The sequence below is a fragment of the Chiloscyllium punctatum genome, chromosome 34, assembly GCF_047496795.1.
Source record: "Chiloscyllium punctatum isolate Juve2018m chromosome 34, sChiPun1.3, whole genome shotgun sequence".
Lineage (NCBI taxonomy): Eukaryota > Metazoa > Chordata > Chondrichthyes > Orectolobiformes > Hemiscylliidae > Chiloscyllium > Chiloscyllium punctatum.
The window spans coordinates 46327912-46343443 of NC_092772.1; the positions used below are offsets into that span (position 1 = coordinate 46327912).

Genomic DNA, 15532 nt, shown 5'->3' on the forward strand with positions numbered 1-15532 from the left:
CCTCTGCAGCTGACAACAGCCCTCCTCACTGTCCACAACTCCACCTATCTTTGTATCATCTGCAAATTTACTGACCCACCCTTCGACTCCCTCCTCTAAGTCATTAATAAAAATTACAAACAGCAGAGGACCCAGAACTGATCCCTGCGGAACTCCACTTGTAACTGGACTCCATGCTGAATATTTACCATCTACCACCACTCTCTGACTTCGACCGGTTAGCCAGTTTTCTATCCAATTGGCCAAATTTCCCTCTATCCCATGCCTCCTGACTTTCCGCATAAGCCTACCATGGGGAACCTTATCAAATGCCTTACTAAAATCCATGTACACTACATCCACTGCTCTACCCTCATCCACATGCTTGGTCACCTCCTCGAAGAATTCAATAAGACTTGTAAGGCAAGACCTACCCTTCACAAATCCATGCTGGCTGTCCCTAATCAAGCAGTGTCTTTCCAGATACTCATAAATCCTATCCCTCAGTACCCTTTCCATTACTTTGCCTACCACAGAAGTAAGACTAACTGGCCTGTAATTCCCGGGGTTATCCCTATTCCCTTTTTTGAACAGGGGCACAACATTCGCTACTCTCCAGTCCCCTGGTACCACCCCAGTTGCCAGTGAAGACGAGATCATTGCCAACGGTACTGCAATTTCCTCTCTTGCTTCCCACATAATCCTAGGATATATCCCGTCAGGCCTGGGGGACTTGTCTATCCTCAAGTTGTTCAAAATGTCCAACACATCTTCCTTCCTAACAGGTATCTCTTCTAGCTTATCAGTCCGTTTCACACTCTCCTCTTCAACAATACGGTGTTGAGAAACATTTCACCAGGATGAAATGGTGGGGCAGTTTAGTTGAGCTGAATGACCTAATTCTATCAGGGCAGCACGGGGCTCAGTGGTTAGCACTGTTGCCTAACAGCACCAGGAACCCGGGGTGGATTCCAGCCTCAGGGGTCTGTCTGTGTGGACTTTGCTCATTCTCCCTGGGTTTACTCCAGCCGCTCCGGTTTCCTCCCACAATCCAAAAATGTGCAGATTAAGTGAATTGGCTATGCTAAATTGCCCATGGTGTTGAGGGATGTGTAGGTTATGTGCATTAGTCAGGGGAAATGTAGAGTATTAGGGGAATGGGTCTGGATGGGTTACTCTTCGCAGGGTCGGTGTGGACTTGTTGGGCCAAATGGCCTGTGTCCACACTGTAGGGATTCTATGTCTTATCTTATCCTCAATCTGAATGATGCTGGAGACCCCTGACCATATGATGGTAAGTTTGATTTGACCCACAGCTCTCAGTGACCCAGCAAAACAACGTATAATCCCATTCCAGCTCCTGGGCAGTGTCATGGCGAACAGTCTAATGTAGCTGGAACTGAACAACACTGGTTCCAGGGTCAGAACCAAACCTGGTCCAGTGATGTATTGATGTAAGAGTAATGATTGGTCAGTGGAGGCAGTTTTAAACGGTGTTTTGATTTGACAGTGATCTCCAACACCCCCAACAAACCCCACCTCCTCCCATGGATACCGCCCTCTTTCTGGATTTGCTGGTATTTTTCGGCCCAGATACCGCCCTCTGATTGGATACCCTGTTGTTCCTGGCCCAGATACCGCCCTCTGATTGGATATCCTGTTGTACCCTGCCCAGATACCGCCCTCTGATTGGATATCCTGTTGTACCCTGCCCAGATACCGCCCTCTGATTGGATATCCTGTTGTACCCTGCCCAGATACCGCCCTCTGATTGGATATCCTGTTGTACCCTGCCCAGATACCGCCCTCTGATTGAATATCCTGTTGTACCCTGCCCAGATACCGCCCTCTGATTGGATATCCTGTTGTACCCTGCCCAGATACCGCCCTCTGATTGGATATCCTGTTGTACCCTGCCCAGATACCGCCCTCTGATTGGATATCCTGTTGTACCCTGCCCAGATACCGCCCTCTGATTGGATATCCTGTTGTACCCTGCCCAGATACCGCCCTCTGATTGGATATCCTGTTGTACCCTGCCCAGATACCGCCCTCTGATTGGATATCCTGTTGTACCCTGTCCAGATACCGCCCTCTGATTGGATATCCTGTTGTACCCCGCCCAGATACCGCCCTCTGATTGTATATCCTATTGTACCCTGCCCAGATACCGCCCTCTGATTGGATATACTGATGTACCCTGCCCAGATACCACCCTCTGATTGGATATCCTCTTGTTCCCTGCCCAGATACCGCCCTCTGATTGGATATCCTGCTGTATCCTGCCCAGATACCGATCGCTGATTGGTCGAGAGCTCGGGCGCGGCGGTTTATTGTGGAGGAAGCAGAATCATAAAGGTGTGTGACGTCACATCCTCTGCCAACGGGTCACAGGAAATAACAGAAACAGGTAAGAATTTACATTTTCCTTCAGAGCCTATGGATATAATGTACACCCTATAGACAACATAAAAATCAAGTGTACATCTTAAAATACCCCTATAGATTCCGTGTGCCCCCCCCCCCCCCCTATCGTTATCTACAGATACCCTATAGCCGCAAGAAACTCTATACGTACCCTAGGCACTCCCTATCGACCCTATATGCCACCTATAGACACCCCATAGACCCTGTATGATAACTATAGACACCCTATAGACTCTATGCTAAGTATAGACACCCTATAGGCCCTGTATGCCATCTATAGAGTCTATGTGAAGTATAGACAACTTATAGATTCTGTTTGCTACCTATAGACACCCTATAGACCCTGTATGCTACCTATGGACTCCCTATAGGCCCTATATGCTAACTATAGACACCATACAGACCCCGCATACTCCTGATGGATGCCCTACAGACCCGTCCACTCCTGACAGACCCCATGCGCTCCCTATAGGCACCTGTGGATGCCTGATATAGACTCTATGCAGTTCTCAGGAAGGGTCACTGGACCCAAATCGTTAACTCTGAGTTCCCCGCACAGATGCTGCCAGACCTGCTGAGTGTTTCCAGCAATTTCTAGTTTTGCTTCAGATATATGGAGCCCTTGGAAGACCCATATGTATCTTTAAAGTGATTCAGTGCACTCTATGGCCCCCTATGGAGACACTGGATCCTGGGTATACTTGATAGAGCCCAGATAGACTCTATAGAAATTGTACATGACATCGGACAGGCAGGCAGGAAAATAGGCCCCTGGATATAACAGCACCAATTAGCCACCAAAAGACATGACCAACTATCACTGGTATCCATATACACAGATGAAGAGGGATACAGTTCAACTGGAACAGTACATCCAACCTGGGACAGGCTAAACAAAGACACACAGGGGATTTCTGAGAGGCCTGGCATTCAAACAGGAACTCCGTAACAAACATATTGATTTGGACCCCATTAACCAGCCCCTGAGAAAAAGAATCTGAAGTGATATCACCTACCACGACAGACCCAGACAGATAAATAGCAAGTGGGACAGATCACCAGCGTTTCACCGGAGGCTCCCTGATGATGTTATGGTGACAAAACATCTGAGAACAAACCTTCCAGCTCAGCGAGCAAACTTACAACCTGAGCTAAAATGGTAGAGACTTGTACAGCCTATAGATACACTGTAGACCCTGCGGCAGTCCTGTTGAGAATTATAGAGCTAATATAAACCTTTTAGAAAACTGATTGTTGTTTATAAACCCTTAAATTGCCTGTAGAGATAATCTGTTCAGATTCTCTGGAGACCTTTCAGCTTGCATAGAGACCCTATTGCAATCCTATTGAGAAACCATAGAGAACCTATAGAACCAAACAGATATAAAAGACTCCATAGTAACCTCATACTATCTGTACAGACCTGACTGACCCAGAATAAATCCTATAAGAGTACTTATAGGTACTGCACAGCTTTATGGAGAGGGCCATCTATAGACGCTGTATGAGCTGGTTTATTGCTGTGATGAGAGTCGGTCACTGTTTACTGATGAAAGATTCTTTCTCCAATTTGTTTCTTTGTTCTAGGTATTCCGGGCTCTCTGATCACTTTTTCCAGAGGCCATGAGCTCCAAGCCTGATGACGTCTTCTCCCTGACCAAAGAGGAGGAAGCAAGCAGGGTGACTGGCAGGTGAAGTCACGCTGACCTCTCGCTGGCAGGTTGTCTCAGCTCATGGGTTCCAGCTCTCCCTCCTGGGAAACACCCAGTTACAAAACCAGGGTCCCTTTAAAGGAGTGGTCTGAGGGCCTCTTGAATTGAAAAGTCACATTGTCCCGGAGTGTGTTAGAACATGTCTGAGCAGAATGCTTAAAAATATCAGTAAAATCGCACGGCTGCCAACGATGTACAACAGCATTTCTGCTTGAGTGAAATCTTGATAGAAAGGGGGAGGAAACAAATACTGTGTTCTTTCCCAGTGGAGCCCTCTGCATCTCGGAGTCCTCTTACTTTTCACGAGCAGCCTGGGATAGAAGGTGTTTCACACGGCTGGCAGGTGGGACTAGATTGGGTTGGGGATATCTGGTCGGCATGGACGGGTTGGACCGGAGGGTCTGTTTCTATGCTGAACCTCTCTATGACTCTAAGAGAACAGTTTTGTTAAGCCGAACCCAGAGTATTTGAGAGACTTAGCCATGAATTGATTTTCATTTATGATTTTTGATTTGGTAAGAATATTTGCTTTAAACAAAACCTCAATTTAAAAGTACCTAAATTTATTGAAGAGGGGGTTGAAATATTTTCTGTACCATTTTGAGAAGGTTGCTATAAGTTTCAATGGCCTAGGGAACCAAGTGTTGGAGGTTCCAGGTGAATAGTCCAAGATTATAATATGACAAAGACTTCAATGCTTAATACATTTGAGTTAGTTGCAAACGTTTGCAGACAAAAGTTTAGAAATCAGACTTTTTTTTTGTTAAAATAATCTCTCGACACCAACAGGTTTAATTGGAAGTGCCAGCTCCTTCATCAGGTGGTTGTGGAGTACACTGTGATGTAACTGAAATTATACAGTGGAAAATACCTTGATTCTTTAAGTCTCTCATCTGTTGGAATGACCATGTTGATTTCACTTCTTTCATAAGTAAATCGCAGAACTTATTTTTTAAAAATAAAAGTTACATTCTCAAGTGGAAGCTCATGCTTCCAATCAAACCTGTTGGACTATAACCTGGTGCTGTGATGTTTTTTTTAAAACTTTGTACACCCCAGTCCAACACTGGCATCTCCATACCATGACTTTTTTTTTTGGAATTTGTTTATTCAACAAGGAGCTGAATTTGAATTGAGGAGCTGCTCAGCTTGAGTGAGATTTTGCAAGATTTCAGAGCGGTCCTGTGTTAATGGCAAACTTTAAAAAAAAAACAGTCATAACTTTCTTCCACCTAGAAGTCAATGAGGCTTCTGAGGTCAGAGTTTGCTGTTTGGCTGATGGCTGCAATCTGTCCCAAAAATACAGCTGGCAGTAAACGTTTGCAAACAGAAAATATGGGGGAATAAGACAAGTGAGAGTGTACGGGACAATAGGCTCTTTGGAGAGGGGGGGGAGGAGGAGGAGGAACAACAGAGTTGAAGTGGTAGAGGCTTCATGTTCAATTCCTGTGCTAACCGAGGTCACATACCTCCTTAACCTCGCTCTTTACCTGACTGTTGCATCAAACTCACCAGCAGCTTCTATATAAATTCCTCTCTCAATCTCCTACGTTCCAGTGAAACATGTTCAAACCTTCTTTCCAACTCAGACTCTCCACATCCAGCAACATCCTGGTTAAATCTTTCCTGAACCCCCGTCCTATAAACAACAGGGCGATCAGAACTACACACCGGATTCTGGAAGGGGTCTCCTCGATGTCCTGTATGACCTCAACATGACTTCCCCAACTCCTACATTCAAAAGACAGAGCAATGAAAGCAAGCGTGCTAAATGCCTTTTTAACCACCATGTCTATATGTGATGCAGACTTCAAAGATCTGAATCCCTAGGTTTTTGTGTTCTGTCGCATACATGATGTTTCTCACAGCCTATAAAAGATGTATTTATTCCTCCCCTCTGATTCCTGTTAGCCATTCAATGCAGCTTCTAGTTTACACAGTAATCTTTAATGTGACATTCCTTATCTCTCCACGCTTCAGGCTCACTGCCTTTATTCCTGATGAAGGGCTTTTGCCCGAAACGTCGATTTTGAAGCTACTTGGATGCTGCCTGAACTGCTGTGCTCTTCCAGCACCACTAATCCAGAATTCCTTATCAAATGCCTACTGGAAAACTCAGTACTGTACGTCCATTGGTTCCCCTTTATGTACAGCACAAGTTACTTAGAGTCACAGAGATGTCTGGTTCGGTCCAACTCATCCATGCCAACGAGATATCCCAACCTAATGTAGTCCCACCTGCCAGCACTTGGCCTATATCCCTCTAAACCCTTCCTATTCCTGTCCCCATCCAGGTGACTTTTAAATGCTGCAATTCTCCCAGCCTCCTCCCACTTCCTCTGGCAGTACTTCCTGAACGAACTCCGTTAAGTTGGTGAAACGCAATTTCTACGTTGTATTCGGTCACACTCCGATGACATACCCCTGAGCTTTGCTGCACCAGGTGAGGAGAGGGGTGCACAGAGACCAGAGGACCTGACCAAAACCACCAGGACCGTGAGCTGGGTCTGGGAAATCCTACCTCTCGGCCTCTCTCTGCCACAGTCACAACGTGCCTGAGTTTCCTAGAGGGAGGAGCACATTGTGTATGCTCCCCCAGTAGCGTTTGGGCATAGGGTGAGCACATCAGGGGTGGGGCACATTATAGAATCCATGCAGTGTGGAAACAGGCCCTTCGGCCCAACAAGTCCACCCCGACCCTCTGAAGAGTAACCCACCCAGACCCATTCCCCTAAATTTCCCCCCCCTGACTCATGCACCTAACCTACACATCCCTGAACACTGTGGGGCATGTAGCGCGGCCAATTCACCCTGACCTGCTCACCTTTTGGACTGTGGGAGGAAACCAGAGGGAGCCCACCCCGACACGGGGAGAATGTGCAAACTCCGCCCAGACAGTCACACCTAGGCTGGAATCGAACCCGGGTCCCTGGTACTGTGAGGCAGCAGAGCTAACCACTGAGCTAGCGTTATCCTCACTTCCCTGCAGTACCATTATGATTCTGCGGGGGGCAGTGTATCCTGCTTACTGGGTGATTTCTAAATGAGAAAGACAGGAGTTTGTGTTCTTGCCCATGTAGCTGCTGCTCAAGGGGAGCCTCCTGATGGGAACAGTGGAAACTGTTATTGGGAAGGCACTGTAGCTCAGTGGTTAGCACCGCTGCCTCTCAGCACCAGGGTCCCAGGTTCAATTCCAGCTTTGGGTGACTGTCTGTGTGGAGTTTGCACATTCTCCCCGTGTCTGCGTGGGTTTCCTCCCACAGTCCAAAGATGTGCAGGTCAGGGTGAATTGGCCAGGCTAAATTGCCCATAGTGTTAGGTGCCTTAGTCTGAGGGAAATGGGTCTGTGTGGGTTACTGTTCGGAGGGTCAGTGCGGACTGGTTGGGCCGAAGGGCCTGTTTCCACACTGTCGGGAATCAAATCTGTCCCTTTACAATGAAACCGTGTCGGTTTTTCCATGTCGTCGGGGTGCCGATCCCATCTTTCAGGATAGTATGCAGGGCTGTGACCCACACTCACCCCCTCCCTCTCTCCCTCCTGCCCTCAGGATGTATATTCCCAAGATCATCTCCCAGGGCCCAGCGAAGGAATGGATCGAGAGGCGCAGGCTCACCATCCGACCCTGGGCCTCCTTCGTCGACCAGAAACGTTTCTCCCGGCCGAAGAACTTTGGCGAGATGTGCAAGCGGCTGGTGAAGAACGTGGAGTACTTCCAGAGCAACTACGTGTTTGTGTTCCTGGGCTTGATCGTGTACTGTGTGTAAGTGAGAGGGACGCGGGCAGGGGGTTAGTGCGGACTAGGGTAATGGCAGCCACACGGTGTTCCTCAGTCTTGTGGGCATGTTGGGGTGTAGAGTCGGCGATGGAGCTGCTGCATCCTCCCCTGAGCTGTCCCCAGCCCAGGACTGCTCCCAGTACCTGCCCCAGGTCCCCTCCCTGCCTGACTGGCTATATTCTCCTGGCTCAAAGAGAGGCCCAGATTCCCAGGTGAAACTGTGTTCCCCAGAGCACCGAGGGACCCTCTCCAACATTCCAGGCTGTTGGACGTGGTGCTTTTTCCACTTCCTAGTACCCAGACACTGGGGGATGGTATATACTCCTCATTACCAGATTTGGGCCACTTGGACTCCATGTACTCACGAATGTAATGTTCGATCATTTTCATTGTCCCTCTGTTTGTGTGTGTGAGTTTGTGTGTGTGAGTTTGTGTGTGTGAGTTTGTGTGTGTGAGTTTGTGTGTGTGAGTTTGTGTGTGTGAGTTTGTGTGTGTGAGTTTGTGTGTCTTTTGTGCTCTCTCGCAGATACTTTCTGATCTCCAATTCTTTCACACACTCATTTTCTCACTATCTCTCACACACTCCCTCTCACTACCTTTCCACAGTGCACTCTGTCTCCCCCTCTCTTTGCCACACTCCCCCCTCCCTCTCTATCTCTCCCTATCTCTCTTTGAGACACACTCTCACTCAGAATCTCTTGCACACACTCTGTCATCTCATGTATGCTGTCACCAGCGCGCCCTGTCTCTCTCATATGCTTGCTCTCAGTCCTGCACTCCCTTCTCTCATTCTCCTGCTCGCCGACTCTCCCTCTTGTTCACACTCTTTCCGTCTCTATCTCTCACTCTGTGTGAATCTCTCTCTCTCTCGATTTCACTCGCGGTTCCCTTCCCTCACACTCATTCTCACGCCGAGTGGTTTAGACGTGGGGGAGCCAATGGATGTTATCTGCCTCGTCTTCAAGAAGGCCTTTGACAAGGTGCCACACAGGAGGCTCCCAAGTAAGATAAGGGCCCACGGTGTTAGAGGCAAAGCCGAGAGTGGGGATAGAAGGGTCCTTCTCAGGATGGCGGCCGGTGGTGAGTGGTGTTCCGCAAGGCTCCGTGTTGGGACCGCAACTTTTCACTTGATACATTAACGACTTAGATGAGGGAACTGAGGGCGTTCTGGCCAAGTTTTCAGATGATATAAAGATACGTAGAGGGAGCATTGAGGAGGTGGGGAGGCTGCAGAAGGAGTTGGACAGGTTAGGGTAGGGAAAGCACCAGCAGATGTGGCAAAGTGTCACTTTGGGACGAAGAATAGGGGCATGGACTATTTTCCAAATGGGGAGAATATCCAGAAGGTCCACGCCCCTCCCATCCTGGCACCTTCCCCTGCCACCGCAGGAACTGTAAAACCTGTGCCCACACCTCCTCCCTCACCTCTATCCAAGGCCCTAAAGGAGCCTTCCACATCCATCAAAGTTTCACCTGCACATCCACCAATATCATTTATTGTATCCGTTGCTCCCGATGCGGTCTCCTCTACATTGGGGAGACTGGGCGCCTCCTAGCAGAGCGCTTTAGGAAACATCTCCGAGACACCCGCACCAATCAACCCCACCACCCCGTGGCCCAACATTTCAACTCCCCCTCCCACTCTGCCGAGGACATGAGGTCCTGGGCCTCCTTCACCACCGCTCCCTCACCACCAGACGCCTGGAGGAAGAACGCCTCATCTTCCGCCTCGGAACACTTCAACCCCAGGGCATCAATGTGGACTTCAACAGTTTCCTCATTTCCCCTTCCCCCACCTCACCCTCGTTCTAAACTTCCAGCTCAGTTACTGTCTCCTTGACTGGTCCGGACTTGTCCGACCTGCCTATCTCCTTTTCCACCTATCCACTCCACCCTCTCCTCCCTGACCTATCACCTTCATCCCCTCCCCCACTCACCCATTGTACTCTATGCTACTTTCTCCCCACCCCCACCCTCCTCTAGCTTATCTCTCCACCTTCAGGCTCACTGCCTTTATTCCTGATGAAGGGCTTTTGCCCGAAACGTCGATTTCGAAGCTCCTTGGATGCTGCCTGAACTGCTGTGCTCTTCCAGCACCACTAATCCAGGATCTGGTTTCCAGCATCTGCAGTCATTGTTTTTACCTAGAATATCCAGAAGTCAGAAGTCTGAAGTGCGAAGAGACTAGGGAGTTCTAGTCCAGGATTCTCTCGAGGTAAACTTGCAGGTTGACTGAGTGGCAAATTCAGTGATGGCATTTATTTTGAGAGAAATTGAATATAAAAGCAGGGATGTGTTTCTGAGGCTCTGGTCGGACCCCATGTGGAGTACTGTGCGCAGCTTTGGGCCACCGACCTGGAGCGTGTTCGGAGGAGGTCCACGAGAAAGGTTAAGTTTTTCAATCCTGGGGCCAATGAGGAATGTCTGGGGACTCCGGGGTTTATGTTCGATGGAGTTTAGAAGGATGAGGAGGGATCTAACTGAATGGCCTGGACAGAGTGGGTGTTGGGAAGATGGTCAGAGGGACTGGGACCCGAGGAGAATGGGGTTGAGAAACTTAACAGCCGGGGTTGAACGGCAGAGCAGACTCGATGGGCAGAATGGTCTAATTTCTGCTCCTCTGGCTTACGGTCTCTCTCTCTCTGTGTTCTCCTCCTCTCTTCCCCCACCCCCCAGGATCACCTCTCCGATGCTGCTCATCGCCCTGGTGGTGTTTTTCGGAGCTTGTTACATTGTTCACCTGCGGGCCTCCCAGTCTCGCCTTGTCCTGTTCGGTAAGTACCCCGTCCGAATGCTTCGTCAGATTCGAGCATCTGCCTGCACCACCTTCTCTGGGCAGCACAGTCACTCAGCTCTCCTCTGGATCACTCCCTCCTCACCTTAAACTGATGCCCGCTGTTCTGAGACACACCCGCCCTGGGGGAAAAGATTGGCACCGTCTGTCTCGTGACGTCGGATACCTCAATCAGATCCCCTCCACCCCTGCTGCAGGGAAAACAAACCCAATATCTCCTCGTAACTGAAGCTTTCCATCCCAGGCAACATCCGAGTGAATCTCCTCTGCACCCTCTCCACTGCAATCATGTCCTTCCAATAGTGTGGTGACCAGAACCGTGCCCGCTGTTCTATCTGGGTCTTAACCAATGTCTTCTAACAGTTGCAACAAGACCTCCCTGTGTCTGTCCTCTACGCCTCGGCTAACGAAGGCAAGCATCCCATACGCCTCTTTCCCCACCCTGTCTTCCTGCGCTGATACCTTCACCAATGTCTGGACTTGTACACCAGGGTCCCTTTTTAAATAACTCCACGGAGGCTGGTATCCCATAACCAAGTTGCCCTTTAGTTAAACATCCACGGTACATGACACTGACCCAGCCAGCTCTGAGTGAACAGAACCTCTGTCGCTCCTGTTTATAGCTGTCAGCCTGGGCTCCCTGATTGACAGCCCCAATCAGGGACCTCCTTTTCTGCAGTCCATCTGGCTGACCTCATTCTAATCATTGTACCTTTTATTCCTCAATTTTTATGTCATCTGCACATTACCTAATTATATCTTCGGTGTTCACATCCAGGTCATTAATGAACAAAACAAATACCGGGTTTTCCTTTATTGGTCAGAGTATTGAGTACAGGAGTTGGGAGGGTCATGTTGTGGCTGTACAGGACAGTGGTTAGGCCACTGTTGGAATATTGCATACAATAGAGACGTACAGCACAGAAACAGACCCTTCAGTCCAACCTGTCCGTGCTGACCCAGATATCCCAACCCAATCTAGTCCCACCTGCCAGCACCCGGCCCATATCCCTCCAAACCCTTCCTATTCATATACCCATCCAAATGCCTCTTAAATGTTGCAATTGTACCATCCTCCACTACATCCTCTGGCAGCTCATTCCATACACGTACCACCCTCTGTGTGAAAAAGTTGCCCTTTAGGTCTCTTTTATATCTTTCCCCTCTCACCCTAAACCTATACCCTTAGTTCCGGACTCCCCAACCCCAGGGAAAAGACTTTGTCTATTTACCTGATCCCTGCCCCTCATCATTTTGTAAACCTCTATAAGGTCACCCCTCAGCCTCCGACGCTCCAGGGAAAACAGCCCCAGCCTGTTCAGCCTCTCCCTGTAGCTCAAATCCTCCAACCCTGGCAACATCCTTGTAAATCTTTTCTGAATCCTTTCAAGTTTCACAACATCTTTCCGATAGGAAGGAGACCAGAATTGCAGGCAATATTCCAACAGTGGCCTAACCAATGTCCTGTACAGCCGCAACATGACCTCCCAACTCCTGTACTCAATACTCTGACCAATAAAGGAAAGCATACCAAACACCACCTTCACTATCCTATCTACCTGCAACTCCACTTTCAAGGAGCTATGAACCTGCACTCCAAGGTCTCTTTGTTCAGCAACACTCCCTAGGACCTTACCATTAAGTGTATAAGTCCTGCTAAGATTTGCTTTCCCAAAATGCAGCACCTCACATTTATCTGAATTAAACTCCATCTGCCACGTCTCAGCCCATTGGCCCATCTGGTCCAGATCCTGTTGTAATCTGAGGTAACCCTCTTCGCTGTCCACTACACCTCCAATTTTGGTCTCATCAGCAAACTTACTAACTGTATCTCTTATGCTCACATTCAAATCATTTACATAAATGACGAAAAATAGAGGGCCCAGCACCGATCCTTGTGGCACTCCACTGGTCACAGGCCTCCAGTCTGAAAAACAACCCTCCACCACTACCCTCTGTCTTCTACCTTTGAGCCAGTTCTGTATCCAAATGGCTAGTTCTCCCTGTATTCCATGAGATCTAACCTCGCTAATCAGTCTCCCATGGGGAACCTTGTCGAACACCTTACTGAAGACCATAGTGATCACATCTACTGCTCTGCCCTCATCAATCCTCTTTTGTCTCACAAACTTGATTGAGTTTTTTGAAGTAGTAACATGATTTCCTACGCACAAAGCCATGTTGACTATCCCTAATCAGTCCTTGCCTTTCCAAATACATGTACATCCTGTCCCTCAGGACTCCCTCCAACAACTTGCCCACCACCGACGTCAGGCTCACTGGTCTATAGTTCCCTAGCTTGTCCTTACCACCCTTCTTAAACAGTGGCACCACGTTTGCCAACCTCCAGTCTTCCGGCACCTCACCTGTGACTATCGATGATAGAAATATCTCACCAAGAGGCCCAGCAATCACTTCTCTAGCTTCCCACAGAGTTCTTGGGTACACCTGATCAGGTCCTGGGGGATTTATCCACCTTTAACTGTTTCAAGACATCCAGCACTTCCTCCTCTGTAATCTGGACATTTTGCAAAATGTCACCATCTATTTCTCTACAGTCTATATCTTCCATATCCTTTTCCACAGTAAATACTGATGCAAAATACTCGTTTAGTATATCCCCCATTTTCTGTGGCTCACACACAAAGGCCACCTTGCTGATCTTTGAGGGGGCCTATTCTCTCCCTAGTTAACCTTTTGTCCTTAATATATCTGTAAAAACCCTTTGGATTCTCCTTAATTCTATTTGCCAAAGCTATCTCATGTCCCCCTTTTGCCCTCCTGATTTCCCTCTTAAGTATACTCTTACTGCCTTTATACTCTTCGAAGGATTCACTCGATCTATCCTGTCTGTACCTGACATATGCTTCCTTCATTTTCTTAACCAGACCTTTCCTTTCACCCTGACAGGAATATACTTTCTCTGGATTCTTGTTATCTCATTTCTGAAGGCTTCCCATTTTCCAGCCGTCCCTTTACCTGCGAACATCTGCCTCCAATCAGCTTTCGAAAGATCTTGCATAATACCATCAAAATTGGCCTTTCTCCAATTTAGAACTTCAACTTTTAGATCTGGTCTATCCTTTTCCATCACTATTTAAAAACGAATAGAATTATGGTCACTGGCCCCAAAGTGCTCCCCCACTGACACCTCAGTCACCTGCCCTGCCTTATTTCCCAAGAGTAGGTCAAGTTTTGCACCTTCTCTGGGAGGTACATCCACATACTGAATCAGGAAATCATCTTGTACACAATTAATAAATTCCTCTCCATCTAAACCTTTAACACTATGGCAGTCCTAGTTGATGTTTGGAAAGTTAAAATCCCTTACCATAACTACCCTATTATTCTTTCAGATAGCTGAGATCTCCTTACAAATTTGTTTCTCAGTTTCCCTTTAACTATGAGGGAGTATAATACAATCCCAATAAGGTGATCATCCCTTTCTTATTTCTCAGTTCCACCCAAATAACTTCCCTGGATGTATTTCTGGGAATATCCTTCATCTGCACAGCTGTAACGCTGTCCCTTATCAAAAATGCCTCTCCCCCTCCTCTTTTGCCTTCCTTTCTATCCTTCCTGTAGCATTTGTATCCTGGAACATTAAGCTGCCAGTCCTGCCCATCCCTGAGCCATGTTTCTGTAATTGTTATGATATCCCAGTCCCATGTTCCTAACCATGCCCTGAGTTCATCTGCCTTCCCTGTTAGGCCCCTTGCATTGAAATAAATGCAGTTTAATTTATTAGTCCTACCTTGTCCCTGCCTGCCCTGACTGTTTGACTCACTTCTGTTCTCAGCTGCACCCGTCTCAGATTGATCTCTTTCCTCACTATCTCCTTGGGTACAACCTCCCCCCCCCCCCCCTTACTAGTTTAAATCCTCCCAAGCAGCTCTAGCAAATCTCCCTGCCAGTATATTAGTCCCCTTCCAATTTAGGTGCAAACCGTCCTTCTTGTACAGGTCTCTTCTACCCCAAAAGAGATTCCAATGATCCAAAAATGTGAATCCTTCTCCCATACACCAGCTCCTCAGCCATGCATTCATCTGCTCTATCCTCCTATTCCTGCCCTCACTAGCTCGTAGCACTGGGAATAATCCAGATATTACTACCCTCGAGAACCTCCTTTTTAAATTTCTGCCCAACTCTCCTGTAACCTCCCTTCAGAATCTCAGCCTTTTTCCCTTCCTAAGTTTCCACAATTCCTTGGGTTTGGGAAAAGTTTCCTGGAAACCTAGAAGTGTAATCGCTGTGCCCAGGAAGGGTGAGACAAGAACAGGAAGTTATCAGCTGGTTAGTCTGTCAGCCATCATTGGCTGAAATAGCCTAATCCCATTGTGAAGCTGACGAGATCAGGGCAGGCAGAAAATCCAGATGTGATTTGTGCAGAGCAGATCGAAGCTCAGCCTTCCGACCATATCCAAATGTCCATGCTGGTGAACAATCCCTCAACTCACTGCAGGAGGAGGCGCCGAGAGTATCCCCATCCTCAACGATGGAAGAGGCCAGCACTCCTGCTGAAATAACAGGACTGAAGCCGATGGTAAAAGGTCTTCAGGCAGCAGTGCGATGGGAGTGATCCATCCCAGCCTCCGCCCCCAGTGGGCCCCAGCATTACAGATACCAGCCCTCAGTCAAGGCCATTCTCTCCATGTGCTATTAAGAAAACATCAGAGACACTGGATTCGGCAAAGTCTCTCGAGGCCCTGACCATGTAGTATTGAAGACCCGTGCTCCTGAACTTGCTGCTCCCCGAGCCAGGCTGTTTCAGTGTGGTTACACACTGGCATTAACCAGGAGTCTGACTGTTGGTGTGTTTTGTATATTACACAGGTCGGGAGCTG

At 48.2% G+C, this 15532-nt stretch overlaps 1 protein-coding gene across 1 annotated transcript in view; it reads left to right on the forward strand.

Moving 5' to 3' along the window:
- The first annotated feature begins 2295 nt into the window (after positions 1-2295).
- Positions 2296-15532, forward strand: part of LOC140458732 (prenylated Rab acceptor protein 1-like) — a 19047-nt gene continuing 5810 nt past the window's right edge. The window contains exons 1-4 of the mRNA XM_072553392.1: positions 2296-2389; positions 3994-4097; positions 7667-7879; positions 10571-10668. Coding sequence (XP_072409493.1) covers positions 4030-4097; positions 7667-7879; positions 10571-10668 — 379 coding nt within the window. The 5' untranslated portion in view covers positions 2296-2389; positions 3994-4029. The remainder of the gene's footprint in view (positions 2390-3993; positions 4098-7666; positions 7880-10570; positions 10669-15532) is intronic.